Below are 15,495 nucleotides of genomic sequence, written 5' to 3'. Positions count from 1 at the left end.
TGCACTTGTTTATACGTGGCCTGAGGTAGATTTCAAGCCATAATATCAGGTTAGCTGAATTGGTCATAAAGAGACTTTCTCATCGGAATCGGAAAAAACCCAACTAACCAACGAACCAGCATTTTTGGCTTTGAAGGGAGAGCGTAAGATGCCGGCAGAAAAGCAGGTGGTGTCAGGCCCAGCTGGCCTGCAGCGCGGTTTGCCCCGTGTTTGGGGCAGCTCCGGAGCAGCTGCTCCCCGCGGGGGCGGCAGCTGGCCCCGCTCCGCACCGGGCGCTGCCCGCTGCCTTCGTGCGGCACAGGCACCACGGAACCAGCGAGGCTGGAAATGGCTCTGAGCTCATCGAGCCCAGCCGACACCGCAGCACCGCGTGCCACGTCCGTTCCTCCCTTAAGCACCTCCAGGGCCAGGGACTCCACCACCTCCCCGGGCAGCCCATTCCAACGCCTAAAAAACTCGCTGCCACTTTATTCGGTCGCTTTTCTCCCCACGGCCCCGGCTCTGGCACGGACCGCAGCCGCAAACCCCGCGGGGCTCCCCCGCCCGCCTCAGGTCACAGCCCGGCCGCTCCCGCAGCCGCGGCCCCGCGCATGCGCGCACGGCCGGCCCGCCCCGCCCGCTGTAAACAAACCGCAGGCGGCCCTGCGCAGGCGCAGCGTCGCCGCCGCAGCTGCGCACGGAGCTCGGGCGGTCGGGGCCGGTTCGGGAGCGCCGCCGGGATGGACGAGGACGTGCTGACCACCCTGAAGATCCTCATCATCGGCGAGAGCGGCGTCGGCAAGTCCAGGTGAGGGGGCGCCCGACAGCTTTCCACAGCCTCTCCTGGCCGGCCGGCTCCGGCCTAGGCCCCTTGTGGGACAATGCCGTCTGGGCGCGGCCTGCGCCCCGCAGGGCCGGGCCCGCGGTGGGGGGGCTCCCTTCCCGGCCGGCTCCCTTCCCGGCCGGCTCCCTTCCCGGCCGGCTCCCTTCCCGGCCAGCTCTCCGGCAGGCGAGAGATTCTCCCCCAGCTCCTCCCTCTTCTTCCTTCTCCTCCTCCTCCGCAGCGTTCCCGAGCCGCGGGCCCTGGGCCGGTGTGTGCCCGGTCCAGCTGCGGGCAGGTGAAGCGGGGCTTCTGTCGGGCTGCCCGGGTCACCTCGGCCGCCCTGTGCCCGGGCAGCGTTGTGCGGAGATAGGTGCCCTTGTACATCTCCATAGCGCTTTGGGGTTAATGTCTAGTCCGAAAGACGTATATGCAGAGTCACAAGTGATCCAGCATTGGGTGTGTGAGGGGGAGCACGGGGACGCAGCAAAGCAGTTCTGACACAGTTTTGTTTTTGTGCTAATGATAGGCTTTATCAAGTACATTGAGGTTGATTTCTTCCTCCCTGCCGTATTCATGGCTTTGGCTAAGCTGTAGATACCAACCCTAAGGAGCTGGGATTTTGTTTGTGTGTTGTGGGTTTTTTTAACTTTTTTTTTGATAATAACGTAATTCTTACTAAAGAGTGTGGGATATAAATGCAGAAGGGTGTCTGGGAATGTACCACACTGGTAATTTTATATTTGATATTTCTGTGGCAATAATATACGTCCTCTGCCGTGACCCCAAATTACATACAAGTTGCTAATTAGGGAAAAGAAGCACCCATATTTGTTAAAAGTCTGTCAGTTACTCGTTTGAGTTAGCTACTGAATTCCTAATTAGTACAGTAGACCCCTTGTGACAGACATGACCTGAGCAGATTTCTTTTACTTGAGGTCATCTCACATATGAGTGGCCATATGGAAGAATTTTTCCTGGGGCAGATAAAACACACAGTGGGATTACATATTTATTTATATACATGTTTCTTTAAATCAGAAAGCTTGCTAAAACAGGCATTAGGTGGAGGAAATAAAAACGTTATTAAACAATAACAATGGAGTTGTTCGGTACAGGAACTTAATATTGAATTATTTCTAAATTTGTGTCTTCTACCTATTGGTTGACAAGGAAAGGTCAGATGCTAAACAGGTATTAGCAAGGTGGAGTAGGTGGTTGAAGTCCTGAATTCTGAACAAATGCTGTCTTAAACATGATCCCTATGACTGTGCTGTGCTTTGTAGACGATGATGGCTACATATGAAAAAAGGTAGAAGTTGGCTGGGCTAGGCATGCAAGACTGGTAAAAGGATGGTTTTATTCTAATAGCAGTATAGGGGTTCCATAATTTCTCTGTTCTGAATGAAACTAGTATTGGTTGTAACTAAAAATATCTGCTCTTAAATAGCATCCTTATAAAACCATCTGAAGGTACTGGGAAAAACCTGTGTGCTGTGATTTTTTAAAAAATTATTATTATTTTAATTATTCTTTGGTAAGTAAAGCTACCATTTGATTTTGGGGTTCTGGAGTAAGGAGAGAAAGAAACATTGGTCTGTGAGTAACTTCAAGTTATCACTCATCCTCATTTAAATAAAGGAATTTCAGTGGTCACTATTTTTGTCAATGCAGGACTGTGTCCAAATGCTAAAAAGCACTTGACTTCTTAATTCACACGCAAAAAGAGGAGAAAAGAACAGGGTGGTGGGGAAGACTGAGAAGCAGATAAGGCTTTGTTTTGTTTCTTCATCCTGGAAATGAGTAGAAGCCTTGGTCACAGGAAAAGACTGCTGATTTTAGGAACTGCATGCTCAGAATCTTTGTCTCTCCCAAAAATATTTACATTTCACACTGGTGGCATTATGAGCACTTCTTTAAGGGACCCTGCATTGTTATGGTGTGATGTGCTGTTTAATCTTAGTTGTAGCTTTTTCTGTTGGTAGCAAACACATTCATTAGGATGGGGGAAATATTGTCTGTGTGAGTTGTTATATACAAAGAAATACAGAATCATAAAACATTGGGGAGCTATTTCTGCTCTTCAGCTTCTGTGTCTTTATTTCTGATGGGTGTTGTCTTTGCTGTTCCCTTGTGTGGCCAGTTCAAGGAGTTATTTCTGGGATGAAAAGCTGACTTGGAATTTATTTCTCAAGCTTACAGAAATACTGTGTGAAGCAATATTGAAACAAAACAAAAAACCACTACTTTTATACTGAGTTCTGAAAGAAGGAAAATAGAATAAGGTTGAAGTAAAATGCTTTGCAAAGCAGATCACATAACTGCTCAGGCAACTGATTCGACAGCTTGTGTGGTACTTTGTTTTCAAAGAGGCATTCTTGGTAATACATGCAGAGAACAGATATGGGCTCAGGTAGCAGAGCATGTCTGCTCTATTCTTTCCATGTTCTATTCTTTTTTTCCATATCTTCTCTCCTACCAAAAAGAAAAAAAAAATTTTAAAAATTCAGATATGAGTTTATTTAGCTATGTGGTCTTGCTGTTCTTTTCAGACTTGTAAATTATAAGCTTCCAGCAAGGTATGGATATGCTGCAATAGTAGTATCTCTTTTTTTTTTCTTTTTTCCCCTATCAGCCTTCTGCTGCGGTTCACAGATGATACATTTGACCCAGAACTTGCAGCAACAATTGGTAAGTATGTGCTAATACTACCTTAGAAAAACTGATAACATTTTCAGTGTAAAATTGTGGTTTGTTCAGACTTACCTAACATACAGTGAAGTTCAGATGTGTTTGCCTTTCTGTAAGAACAAATACTCTCCTACTGATTTTTCTGTGCAAAATAGGTGTCAGGTTTTTGACTAATAGTATTGCTGTCCAGACCTTGTGTGTGTGTAATATGATACTTGGTAGCTATATTCAGACTCTGTAGCAGGTAGTGTTAACTCTTCCAACTTCTAGCAATACTTGAGTGCCCTGGGCTCGGAGTGGCATCTGCTTTTCCTCGGTAGAGAGGAAATTACAACGTGGCTTTTTTTACTTCTTCTTAGCAGTCAGTTCCTTGGCAGCTAGACTTCCGAGAAAAGTGGAAGAGAGCCAAGAATGTGGAGCTGCTGGGGAAAAAGGCAGTGACGTGTCAGTGCTGTGCTGGTATTATACCTACCAGCATGGGTCAGTTGTTCTGGGGGAGAGTGACCCAGAATGCAGGATGCACTAAGTGGATTGGTTCTCAAGGGAAGCAAAATGGAACTTTTAATAGTGTGATGCAACTCTCTGCCAAAATTACGGAAAATTGCCAAACTGAAGTTATGGAAAATAGAGATACTTTTTCACACCATCATTTCAGTTGCATTTTTTGCTTTCTCTGTAGGAAGAGTTCTGTCTAAGAGTTTATATAGGATTTTTTCTTTGGGTTCAGTTGTTGGTAAGCAAAACCAGCTCTAATTTATTAAGAATTAAATAAATTGATTTTTTTTTTTTTGTTAACGTTAATAAGATTCAGGAGTACTGATTCATATAAAGCACTGAGAAGCCAAGGGGAGGAATGTGGCCTATTTTTGTTCGTTCCATTGCTTATAAAAATGAAGTTTTGCAAGTAGCACCACCTCAGTTTATGAGGGAGGACAGCATGGAAGGAAACAGGAATTAAATAGATCAGGTGATGAAGATGGCAATCTTGGATTCTAATCTAGTAGTTTTGGCACTGTATATACTTCAGGTCCTGTTACTTTCTTGATATGCCTACCTGTGAGCCAGGAAGTTAGTGCATAATAGCTACTTCAGCTTTCATGATCTTTTGGATAGCAAAAGAGTAGTTCAGTCTCTGAGTGGGCATCTTTATTGTTTGGGGATTTTCTGTTTGTTTTTAATGGTGGGGTTTCTTTTTTTCATTCTGCTGTTTGTACTGTGTCAAAAACTGACATAATTTGAGAAACTAAGTAAATATTTCCTGAAGTAATTCTTCTTCAGGTTTGTCAACATGCACAACAACATGTGTGGTGGCTAATCACTGATTGTTAAATAGCAACAATTCGAGGTTGTTGAATTTGGTAGATCATTGCTGGTAGATCCTACTTGGCCGGTCTTACTCTACTCTGTTTCTGGTGTGGAAAAGGAGGGTGAGTACTTAATATAAGCATTACTACAGATAGAGTTTGAGGTCTGAAACAAGTATACAACAAATATACTCACCTGGAATGATTATTTGGCAGGAAAAGTCAGGTCAGTTTCTAGAGACTGAGCAAGTGCTGGCGTATATCACCCTGTTAGACCTGTATAGCTGATGTTTGAGGTAGTGCTGTACAGTAGGGCTACTGTGACTCCAGCTGTGCAAGTCCTACAGCATGGTGTGTGGGGCACTCCTAGGGGATAGCAGATTCATTTTTTTGTCAACTTAGCTGGAAGAGGACAGAGTCTGGGTTCTTACTTGTTTTCTCATTTTTCTTTTTAATCCACTATCCAATGCCATTGCCTCTTTTCTGGTGAATGTATTTCTAAGAAGCAAAATGTCGTCTTTAAATTCAGGGCATGATTTGTTGTCCATATAGATAAAGCAGTTGGAGTGAGTTCCTAGAGGTAACTATTCTGCTGCATGAAGACACAGACCCTAGATGCGAATTTCAGGTATTTACAAGATGGTGAAATGTCAAAACTTCGTGAGTCTCGGCTTAGAGTTCTTTTTGTGCTAATTAAACACTATTTTGTTTTGAGTTAAGGGACAGAAGGACAGAAGAAATTTTAAAGCCTTTCCTGTTGAAACTGAGTAGTATGGTGCTTTTTCAAAATGAAGGGACTATAAATAATGTCTTCTTTCAATGTCATCTGCATGTTGACTGCTGAACTGGCTAACGTGATTGTATTTTTTTCTATTTGTATTAGACAGTGAAGAGAACTTTGGTTGGTTTGGTTTTCTTTAAGATATAGGAAGAACTGCACAGAAACCCACAATACTGAGGAAAGCCTTGTCAGCTGGTCCTCTGTGATGACCTGTTGAGACATAGCTTACCTTCATAGATTGCACAGACCTTTTGGGTTCAGTTTAAAAGAAACCCTAAATTATTAGTAAATCAAGAACTTAGTAAAAATCCTGTGATATTCTTCAAAGAATAAGCTGCTTTTGGCAAATAGTTCAGCTTTAGTAGCTTCAGTTGGATTAAACATGTTGTATTTAACCTGGCAGATTACCTGTCCTTGTATTCTGTTGGGGCTGGCTTTTTTGTTGGGCTTCATCATATGGGTTTTACCAGACTACACGTACCCCAGTATTTTCTGTTGTTCTTACTGCTCATGCTTGTCTTCACTTGCTTTCTCTTTGTATGAGAGATTCCAGATAAGTGTTCAGTGCAATCCGTATTTCGCAAATGAAATGATGTATTTAGATCTGATGTCTCTTAACTTTTTAGCTTTCCTTGCATTTGGAGTCCTCAAACTCCTAAGCTGTCCAACTTGTCACTTACCTACAGCACAAATACTACACTGTAGCAAATTCTGCACTTCCTGTAAACAGAGCGTAGCATTGCTGCCCTGAATGTGAGAGCAGTATCAGTGTCAGAGCTGCTTCTCACAGATTGTAAGTCCATAGTGTGTGAGTAGTGCTAAGGCAGGAGGTGTTAACACACAGGAGTACAGTCTAGTAGTGCTGTCTTGTTTCTGGCTGCCTTCCAAGGCATGGTGGAAAGCACTGTCAGCTTTCTGTTGTCAAGGGTAGACACATCACTCTTGTGAGGTCAGAACTGATACCTGTCACACAAACATGTCTGTGTTTCACTGTTGGTTTTAGGAAATATAAGTACCCTGTTTGTTCAATTCAACAAGATTTTCTTGAGCCTAAAATTTTTTATACTTGTCTTTCCTTATAGCAGACATGCAACCAAAAACATAAGTATTTAAACATTTTCTTTTTTTTTTTTTAATTTATTTATTGGCTTTTATATGTATTGAGCTCCTCTGTTTGTTAGAATTCTATTTTACTTGCCTCAATCACTTTAAAGGATGTATTTTGGTGTGTTATTAGTTCATTTTCATACTCTTGCTTTTCAACATATAGTTTAATGCATGGGGTTAAGTCACTATTTTAGTTTCTTATTTTACTTGCATTGGTCTTGCAAAATTTAAAGTGAATTTTAAACCAGCAGCAAAGCTAGCATAAAGGTGTATATGTCTATTTCCATTAAATGAAAATTGCTAAACTGTGCAGGCACAAGATTCTGAATCTGTTTACTGAATGGAAGGGAGGATACTGTGGCTTTAAAATACATAAAATAATGTTTATATTAAGGAAGAAATTTTATTTTCTTGAAATTGATTATGTGTTTTTCATATTAAGTATCCAATAGAATTGTAATAGCTGCAGTTACAGGTTTTGGTGCCTGACTAATAGATAAAAGAATGCACTGTGAACTGTTGGGCATGCTGACCTAGCTGCATATGGGGGTTTTTGGAGTTCAGGGGAAGAAACATGCAATTATAGTGGAAGAAAGAGATTCTCTTAGTCTGAAAGTTACTGCTGAGTGCTGAAAAGTGGATAGAACAGAATGTTCTCTAGGTTCAAATTGAGTCAAATTGCTACCATAGCAATCTTCTGTGAACTAGGTAAAATTCTAAGAACTGGTGTTTAAAATAAAGTTAGTAATGACTGTTCTCTTCTGTGAACATAACTGTAGAATCTTGTACCATTCTTGTGCATGGTATGGAGCATTATATTACTGCTAAGCTAGGGACTGAGAGTCCTAGTACCTGAAAAAAGCAAAGTTCTGTTCAGATACTACAAAAGCTGATGTAGTTTGGGAAGATTTTGCTTGAGAGTATCTGCTTCTTCCAGGGCAAAACGCTGTCTGAAAAGCACCTGACACTTCAATGAGCTGAAGCCGTGAAGCAGTGGAATAAAAATTGTATTTACCTTTTTTGAAACAAAGCACTTCTACAGTTCAGTGCAACTGAAGTTTTAATCTGCTTATAATACGCAGTTTCTTAATCATCCTTTGTGACTTTAAGTTGAATGTATTTTGGCAGCTGTTTATATTTGTTTGTAATCTGCATGAATTTGGGAATGTAAGTGCAGTGCACTCATCCTGAGGCTCTGCTCATTTTGTATCAGAATAGTTTAATTAATTTTCTGGTAGGGAGTGTGATAATTGACATTGTAATTCCAAGTACAAAAAGGTTGCTGTTGCACTTGAAAGTTGTTCTTGTAGAAGTATCAACTTTCCATACTGCTACTTCATTTTAGAGCTGCTGCCTGGTGAGAAGTGAAAGTCGCTCCAAAATACTTGAAACGTATTTCTAGTTAGTTACTTGCTATTAGTAACCTAAGGGTTAAATGTAAGCATAATGTGTCATAACTCTGAGCCTCTCAAACAGATATGTGTCTCCATATCCTTTAAATTATCAGTCACTAGCATGTTGTTCTCCTTGGCCTGAGTTTTGTGCATCTTGTCCTTGAGCAGTTGGTAGCCTGCTAGTTCCTGGGAGTGGAGGACACATGAAGGGGGAAGAATTGTTACATGTTGGAGTAGGTAACTGACCAGCAGAACCATTACCTTGTTGTCTGTTTGGAGAATGTGTGTGAGTAATGAGTAGAAAGTTAATCCATTTGAATTATAAACTTGAAAATTTGTCCTGGAATACGTGCTTTAATACAAGAGATATAGTATTTGCCTTACTTCCATAAAATATTTTGACGCAATGGCTTAAAAGACCCCTAGGCTTTTGCAAAAGCCTGCTAGCAAGAAAATCTTAAATTTTGAGCAAGGTTCATAAATAGCTAATGAAACTTATTCTTCCTGCTTGTGTTAAAATGTGGTGTTTTTTGAGTTTGATTTTATTTTTTCCATTTCTCTTTATTTTACTTTTCAAAGATAACTGTAATATATTTGAGGAATTAAAATATTTTTCTTCCTCTAGGTGTGGACTTTAAGGTGAAAACTATTTCAGTTGATGGAAACAAAGCTAAACTGGCAATATGGGTAAGTTTCTCCTAAGTTCTTCATGTGTTGCTTTGCTTTAGGAATAGCTAGGGTTTCTGTAATGTATAGTTTGTATAGAATCTTTTTCTATTAATATGAAGGTGATTTGGAGAAGTGGGAGGTTCTGCAGCATTTAGAAGTTGCAGTGAAGTGTGGGACAACTGGTTGAGGGGGTAGTTCTGCTGCCTGTGAGCTTCTGCATTACTAATTGCAGGTCTGGTTGGGATAGAAGTAGAGAAAAGGAGGAATTAAATGGTATTACATTAGTAGAAGGGTGCACTTCTTTAAATTTTGCCTGTAACACTGAGGTTGTGTATTAAGGGGTTAAGAAGTACAGTTGCATGCTCATATGTTACCTCTTTAGACCCATTTTTTGTCTAAGCTTCATAGCCATCATTTGAAGGCTTCTATAGGCTCAACATCAGAATTATTTGTAGCAGATCATTTCAAAGAGAGAGGGGCAGTGTTTGTAATCTTTAATAGCTTTAGTGTGTTCAACTTCTACTCTAGTTAAAAGTAGAGCTTCCATTACAGCAAGCGAAGAAAAAGTACTTCTAAGCTTTTTAAAAATAATCTCCATTGTGTAAACCAGACTCCACACTTACGTGTCTTGAAGCATGTTTTTGATAGTCGGACCCAGTTGTGTCTACTTGTACCAAGCAAGATTAAAACTTTGTTTCTCATATAAGTAAGATACCAGACCTTTGTTTCCTTGGGAAGTAGTAGTAGAACATGAAATGTGTATTGCAGTGTTTCTGTGGCTTGGAGCTACAGAAGCATGTAGCTTCATACCTCACTAACAAACAGGACTTATGTCTTAGTTACAGTAGTAATCATCAGTGAAATAAATGGGTTGGACGAGGAAAATAAGTGCAATAGCTTCACAGAAAATAAAGAATGCATACAGAAGGAAAACCAGACTGATAGCAGAACAAGGAATGATAAGTTAGGGTTTATTTTCTTTCATTTTGGTAAATAGAAAGAAATAATCCAGAGGTAAACTGGAAAAGAAAAACTTGTGAAGATGCATCATGATACAAAACCATTTTTAGATATGTGATGTGACTGAGTGGCTTGTAGAATGTTGAAGTCTAGTTTGCTTATCCAGGTTCTTTGTCAGGGAATCCACGGTGTTTCCTCTGTCACTTCTAACCTGGGTAAACTGAATAAAGTTGTTTAAATATTCTATGCATAAAGCCTTCAATGAATGTGCACTATAACTTAATCTCTGATAAGAAAACAGCGTTCTAATTTTGGTGGGTTTTGGGGTTTTTTTCAGAGCTATTGACTCTTTAAATTTTAGAATGTAAACTCAACTTTGCTAAAAATCAGAAGAACCTCTGACTTATTCCTGCTTCTGCTTTTTTATAGCATGTTAGTCCACCTAATCAAATTTAATTGGACCAAGTGATTGAAGTGAAGGAACTGGTTTTGTAGTCATGGGCTGTGATGCTTGTTAGAAAATCTTAGTACTGCAGCTATGTTGCTTTCTTGCTGGTTGTTCCACTACTAGTTGCAGATCAAATGCCTTTGCAGAAATGGCCATCTTATTGTTCCAGTTATGTACTACATCCAATAGTTCATAGGTGCTTCCTGGGGCAGAATACGTAAAATCTCAAAGTTAATGTGTAGTAAAACAGCAGAGGATGGAATAAGCTCAGCTAATCTGCTAGTGGAATATAGTTTAACTCTTACTTTGTATGTTCATTAGAAGTAGAATACCTGAAAGCTAAACTGCATTCTGCTGAAATTCTAAGTAACAGAACTTTCTGAATGGCTTATTAGGATACTGCAGGTCAGGAGCGGTTCAGAACATTAACCCCCAGTTACTACAGAGGTGCACAAGGTGTTATCCTAGGTAAGTATGTCTTTGCATGCTATTTTAAATATTTGTGATTTTCTCATGCACTGGAGTTGCACAAATGATATAGTCTCTATATAACATCTGATTGATATTTAGTCTCATATAGCCTTTATATAACATCTAATTGATATTTAAAATCTTTGTATCTGTGTTGAACAACTCGTATAAAAGCATATTGGTGTCTCAACTTCTTTCTCATGTAGTCAATCTGACTGGCTTGGGAACTTCTGATTTTTGCAAGAGAATAAAAGCTACTGCTATCTGAAAGGATAGCTTGGAGCTGTTGTCCTTGTACTGTCATGAGTTTGTCTTTTATTTATTCCTTTTTATTTTTGTCCATGCTTGTTAAGTGCAGAGTAAAAAAAAATTCCCTCAGTTTAGTCTCTCTGGATCCGTATGATACAGCTTTTTCTTTTTCTTCTCCCTCTAATGAAGAGGGAGAAGAAATTTTTTTTTTCCTAATGAAATTAATAATATAAACAATGTGGGATCTGGCTGAGGTTATTTGTTTCCCAACTGATCCAATGTTACACAGTCAGAATCACTTAGAAAAGACCAGCTGGGCATGTAGAAAGCACCAATCTGTGTGTGAGAAACCTGGGGAAAACCCATAATTTCAGCTTCACAGTGAAGTCTCATTTGGGCTTTTTTTCTTTGGTTTCTGGAAGCATGAGGCACTGAGTTCTGAAGTTCTGCTTCTCCAATGCTAGGAGTGAGGAGCTGACTAAAGGGTGGGGATGTACATTTAATTTTCTTGAAGTTGCTTCTGACTTTAGAGAATCTTGCTAAGCTATTGTGTCTAGTTAAATTGTTTCATTTGGAATAACATCTGTCATGTGACCTCCTGGTAGGTTTCCCAGGTTGTGAGTTGCGTTATCTTCCTGGTATAGGAAGGTGCTGTCAAAACGTGTCCTATCAAGTCACTTAGTTGCAGTGAACCTGCCACTTAGTTACTGTTGAAAGCTGTAAACAAGCACTGTTTGCGAGATAGAAGGTTCTGCTTTTGAGATTTGTTCTCCCATTTTATTCAATATCTCTTGACTATTTCTTTGTTACCTGTCTTCCAAAAAATAAGGTTGTTCATGCAAGCCAAGTTACCAATTTGATTGAAAGAAGCTATTTATGCCTGTCTGCACATGGGATGTGAAAAGAAAGGGAAAAAAACCACTTTCATAGCTTCAGTACTGAAGGTTGTGCCATCCTCTTTGCATAGCTGTTTTGTAGTGATTTTAGGTACCCTACATGAGAGATCTGCTAGTGTAGAATTCCTTGGAGAATGATAGTTTCTAGCCTGTAAGCTAAGATTAAGGAATATTAGTCTGAGAATTGCAGGTGCCTGAAGCTTGGAGTTGTTCTGCATCAGTGATTTGAGCTGTTAGATGTCCTACTTTTTTCCCAGTTCTTCATATAAAAGGTAAATTTAAATCCTTAGAACTCCTTCAGTTTTCTGATTCAAAAAGCAAAAAGTTTTGCTCCTTTTGTAATGTAAGCTGTAATTCTTGGAAAATATTGTGGAATAATATCACTAATATCTTTCAGTTTATGATGTCACAAGAAGAGATACTTTTGTCAAGCTGGATAACTGGTTAAATGAATTGGAAACATACTGCACAAGGAATGACATAGTGCAAATGTTAGTTGGAAACAAGATTGATAAGGTAAACCAAATTCAACTGCAGTAAGTAATCTGCTGGTATATTTTGTTAATAAGGAATATTAATGCTTTGTTTTATTCCAGGAAAACCGTGAAGTTGACAGAAATGAAGGCCTCAAATTTGCAAGAAAACATTCTATGTTGTTCATAGGTATGTTATAGATACTTGCAGAGATCTTTCTTGATTTTTGTTACTTAATGAAAAGTACCACTTCTGTAGGATTGAGTGTCTTTAAGTGTACGGTCCAATTAATGATATCTCTCACCTGCACGGGTCACAAAGATAATGGGTATTCCTGTTTTTTTAAAATTGTGCCTGTCCAGATACCTGTTCTAGCTGTGGATGATTATGTAGAAATTCATAAGGATGAAGGGTGGAGTACAGGTTCTCCATAGCACGATGAAACATGTTTTGGGTTTGGGGTGTTGTCTGATTTCTTTTCCCAGCTGACTTGCTAAATTAATAACAGAAGCAAAAGGAAAGAGGGAAAACTGGTGCTAGTGGCCAGCCTTCAGTATAGCAAAATGGCTGGCACCTGAGAGAAATCTGTATTAGAACTAGGATGCAAAAACAGCTAGCTATATATAATTAACTTATGAATGGTGGGCGGGATTGAATAATGACATAATTATGACTGGAGCAAATATATTGGTCTCGTCTTGCTGCAAAATGAAATAGGTCTTGTAGGCAAAGCCATGTAATGATAAATTTAAAAATGGGTGTTGAAGTGACTCTTTATGCTTATGTTTATTATGTGTTTCACCTGAGGATCAGAAGAGATTATTTTACAGGATTATTCTAGTAGCAAAGCAGTTCGTTGATATGTACTCATTCATTCTTCTACTTAGACTTACATTCATCTCTGACTGAAGACTTATTTCTGTTTAGTGTCCTGCTGTGTTTCTTTTTAGCCACAGTATCAGATGTGAAAATAAAAATTTAAAGTTGAGGCACAAGCTACTAAGTGCATGGGAGGTGAAAACAAAAATGAAAATTGGACTATAACTGTGCATATATAGATAATATATATATGTGCATGCTACATATGCTAAGTATCTGGCTGTGTAGATGAGCAGGGCAAGCCCTTGTGGGGCTTGAACAATTTCTGATGGTATCTGTTGTTCTCATAACATAACCTGTGGGCAGACTTCTTAGTCTTGGTCAAAGTAAGGATCCCGAGTGAAATGACCTAGAATTCTGCAAAAGGAATGAGATGCGTTATTGCTTTTATCAGATGAGTTTTATTATGGAGACTGACCCAGAATCCTGCAGTATGGATCCTTGATTCATATGGTCTGGTGGTACTACAATTATGATTAATGTACAGAACTGAAATACAGAACAGAAAACGGGTTTTTCAGACAAGAATCCACATTTTTCTTGTTGGAATGCCTTCCACAGGAAAATAAAGCTTAGCTCTAACTGTCTCTGTATGTTCTGGTGAAGTTTGACTTGAAAAGTCTTCTATTAAGATATTTTGAGGTACTACCTGTGTGGTGACAAATCCGCATAGTTGCCAATCTTGGCACCGCTATGTTTGTAGGAATAGGTTGTAGAAGTTTTAAGTCTGTTGTAGATTGAAACTTAACTGAAAGAGAAATATTAAACAAGTTTCCAGAAGTTATGCTAACACTTAATTTTTTTGTGTCTCTTCTCCAGAGGCAAGTGCAAAAACGTGTGATGGTGTGCAGTGTGCCTTTGAAGAACTTGTTGAAAAAATCATTCAGACTCCTGGACTGTGGGAGAGTGAAAGCCAAAACAGAGGTGTAAAGTTATCAAACAAGGAAGAAGGATATGGAGGAGGAGGAGCATGTGGTGGATATTGTTCTATGTTATAAACTTTGGGAAGCTTATTCTTTGCATATTTAAACAGATAGTTACATCTTTCTGTACATAAAGTCATTAAATGCTATTTTTAGGGACCTTGCAGTTTGCACATATTTGTTTTGTATCATGGCAGTGAACACTTGTAGAAAAAATGTTCTGCAGCTTTCCCAGTCTGAAAATGTTATGGTAAGCATGCCGAATTTGCAATCTTCAGGTTTTTATAAGTAGCATTAATAATGTGCAAGAACAAATGCACTAAAAATTTTACAACTGTATACATTAATTGTGTAACTATTCTAAACAAATCCATCTAACAAATACTGCATTGTCTGCTCTTTGTTGTATTTTTAAATTCTGTTGAAATTAGAGAACTATATAGTGTGCACAGATCTTGGAAACACTGAGCTATAAATGTAATATTTCATCTCTTCTAGTAAATGCTTTTTTAAGGTATTAAAAACAGCAGGATTATACTGTTCTTAGACAAATCTGCTAAAATTTTGTCTTTCAGCAGTGCAGTCTAAAACACAAATTGGCACAGGCCCTAGTTGGCATCAGCACTTTCTTGAAGAGATGCTTTGAAAGCTTCCTTTGCAAAACTGGGAGATGCCATGTTTTCCTTTTAATCATCACTTCAGTTGATGACTTAACTGGAGTTTTAATCCTGTGATATTTATATACTAAATTTGTGGTACTCTTGCACTCTAGGTTTTTATGATGGTCTGCTCTAGACTTGCTGCAGAAGGTCTTCATTATTGGCAAGGGGTCTGAGTCATGTCATTGTTCTTTCATTGTGAATAATTTTGCCACACTTCAGTATGGATTCCTAATTTTCTGAAATGTTTGTAATATAAGTTTATCTCAACTGTAGCTCACTGTGACTGTGAGATCTCTTATCACGTCTGCTTTGTGCAGCTACTTATTCAGAAATAAAACTTCTGTCACAGACACTAAATGGGAAGCTATAGGGCTTCTTGATCTCTGTATGAAAAAATACTATTGCAGTGAGTATTCACTTGAATTTACTGTATCAAAGCCAATGGTTTGTTTCAGAAGACTTGTATAGACTTAAATAAATTTTTTTCCACAGTATTCAACTTTAACCTCTTTCTATTGCAGAGTTCTATATTTTCTAGCACATATGGTTTAAACAAGGTCATTTCGTACATACAAATTATTTCTAAAGGACAAGACAAAGATGCTGTGTGGGTTTTTTAAATAGTCACTATAGTGCAGTCAGTAGATGAACTATTTGGCAGTTTCTTGTAAATATAGTGAATGACAGCATCTTTAATACTACAAGGTTTTGTCTTAATGTCAGCATACATGATCTGTGTTTTACAGCAGGTCTTGGCTGCTTCTGTTAAAATACGCTTTCTTCTTCAC

General features: G+C 39.1%; 1 protein-coding gene across 1 annotated transcript; it reads left to right on the top strand.

The window, feature by feature from the left end:
• The first annotated feature begins 629 nt into the window (after positions 1–629).
• On the top strand, positions 630–15,201 carry RAB18 (RAB18, member RAS oncogene family). Its single transcript, XM_002187730.7, has 7 exons — positions 630–787; positions 3,435–3,490; positions 8,702–8,763; positions 10,549–10,621; positions 12,167–12,285; positions 12,366–12,432; positions 13,942–15,201. Exons 1-7 carry the CDS (start codon positions 720–722, stop codon positions 14,118–14,120), a joined length of 624 nt encoding a protein of 207 aa, XP_002187766.1. The 5' UTR covers positions 630–719; the 3' UTR covers positions 14,121–15,201.
• Positions 15,202–15,495: the final 294 nt, after the last annotated feature.

This window comes from Taeniopygia guttata, chromosome 2, assembly GCF_048771995.1.
Source record: "Taeniopygia guttata chromosome 2, bTaeGut7.mat, whole genome shotgun sequence".
NCBI classification, from domain to species: domain Eukaryota; kingdom Metazoa; phylum Chordata; class Aves; order Passeriformes; family Estrildidae; genus Taeniopygia; species Taeniopygia guttata.
Note: the sequence above shows the minus strand (reverse complement) of the source record. Positions and strands in the feature narration are given on the sequence as shown.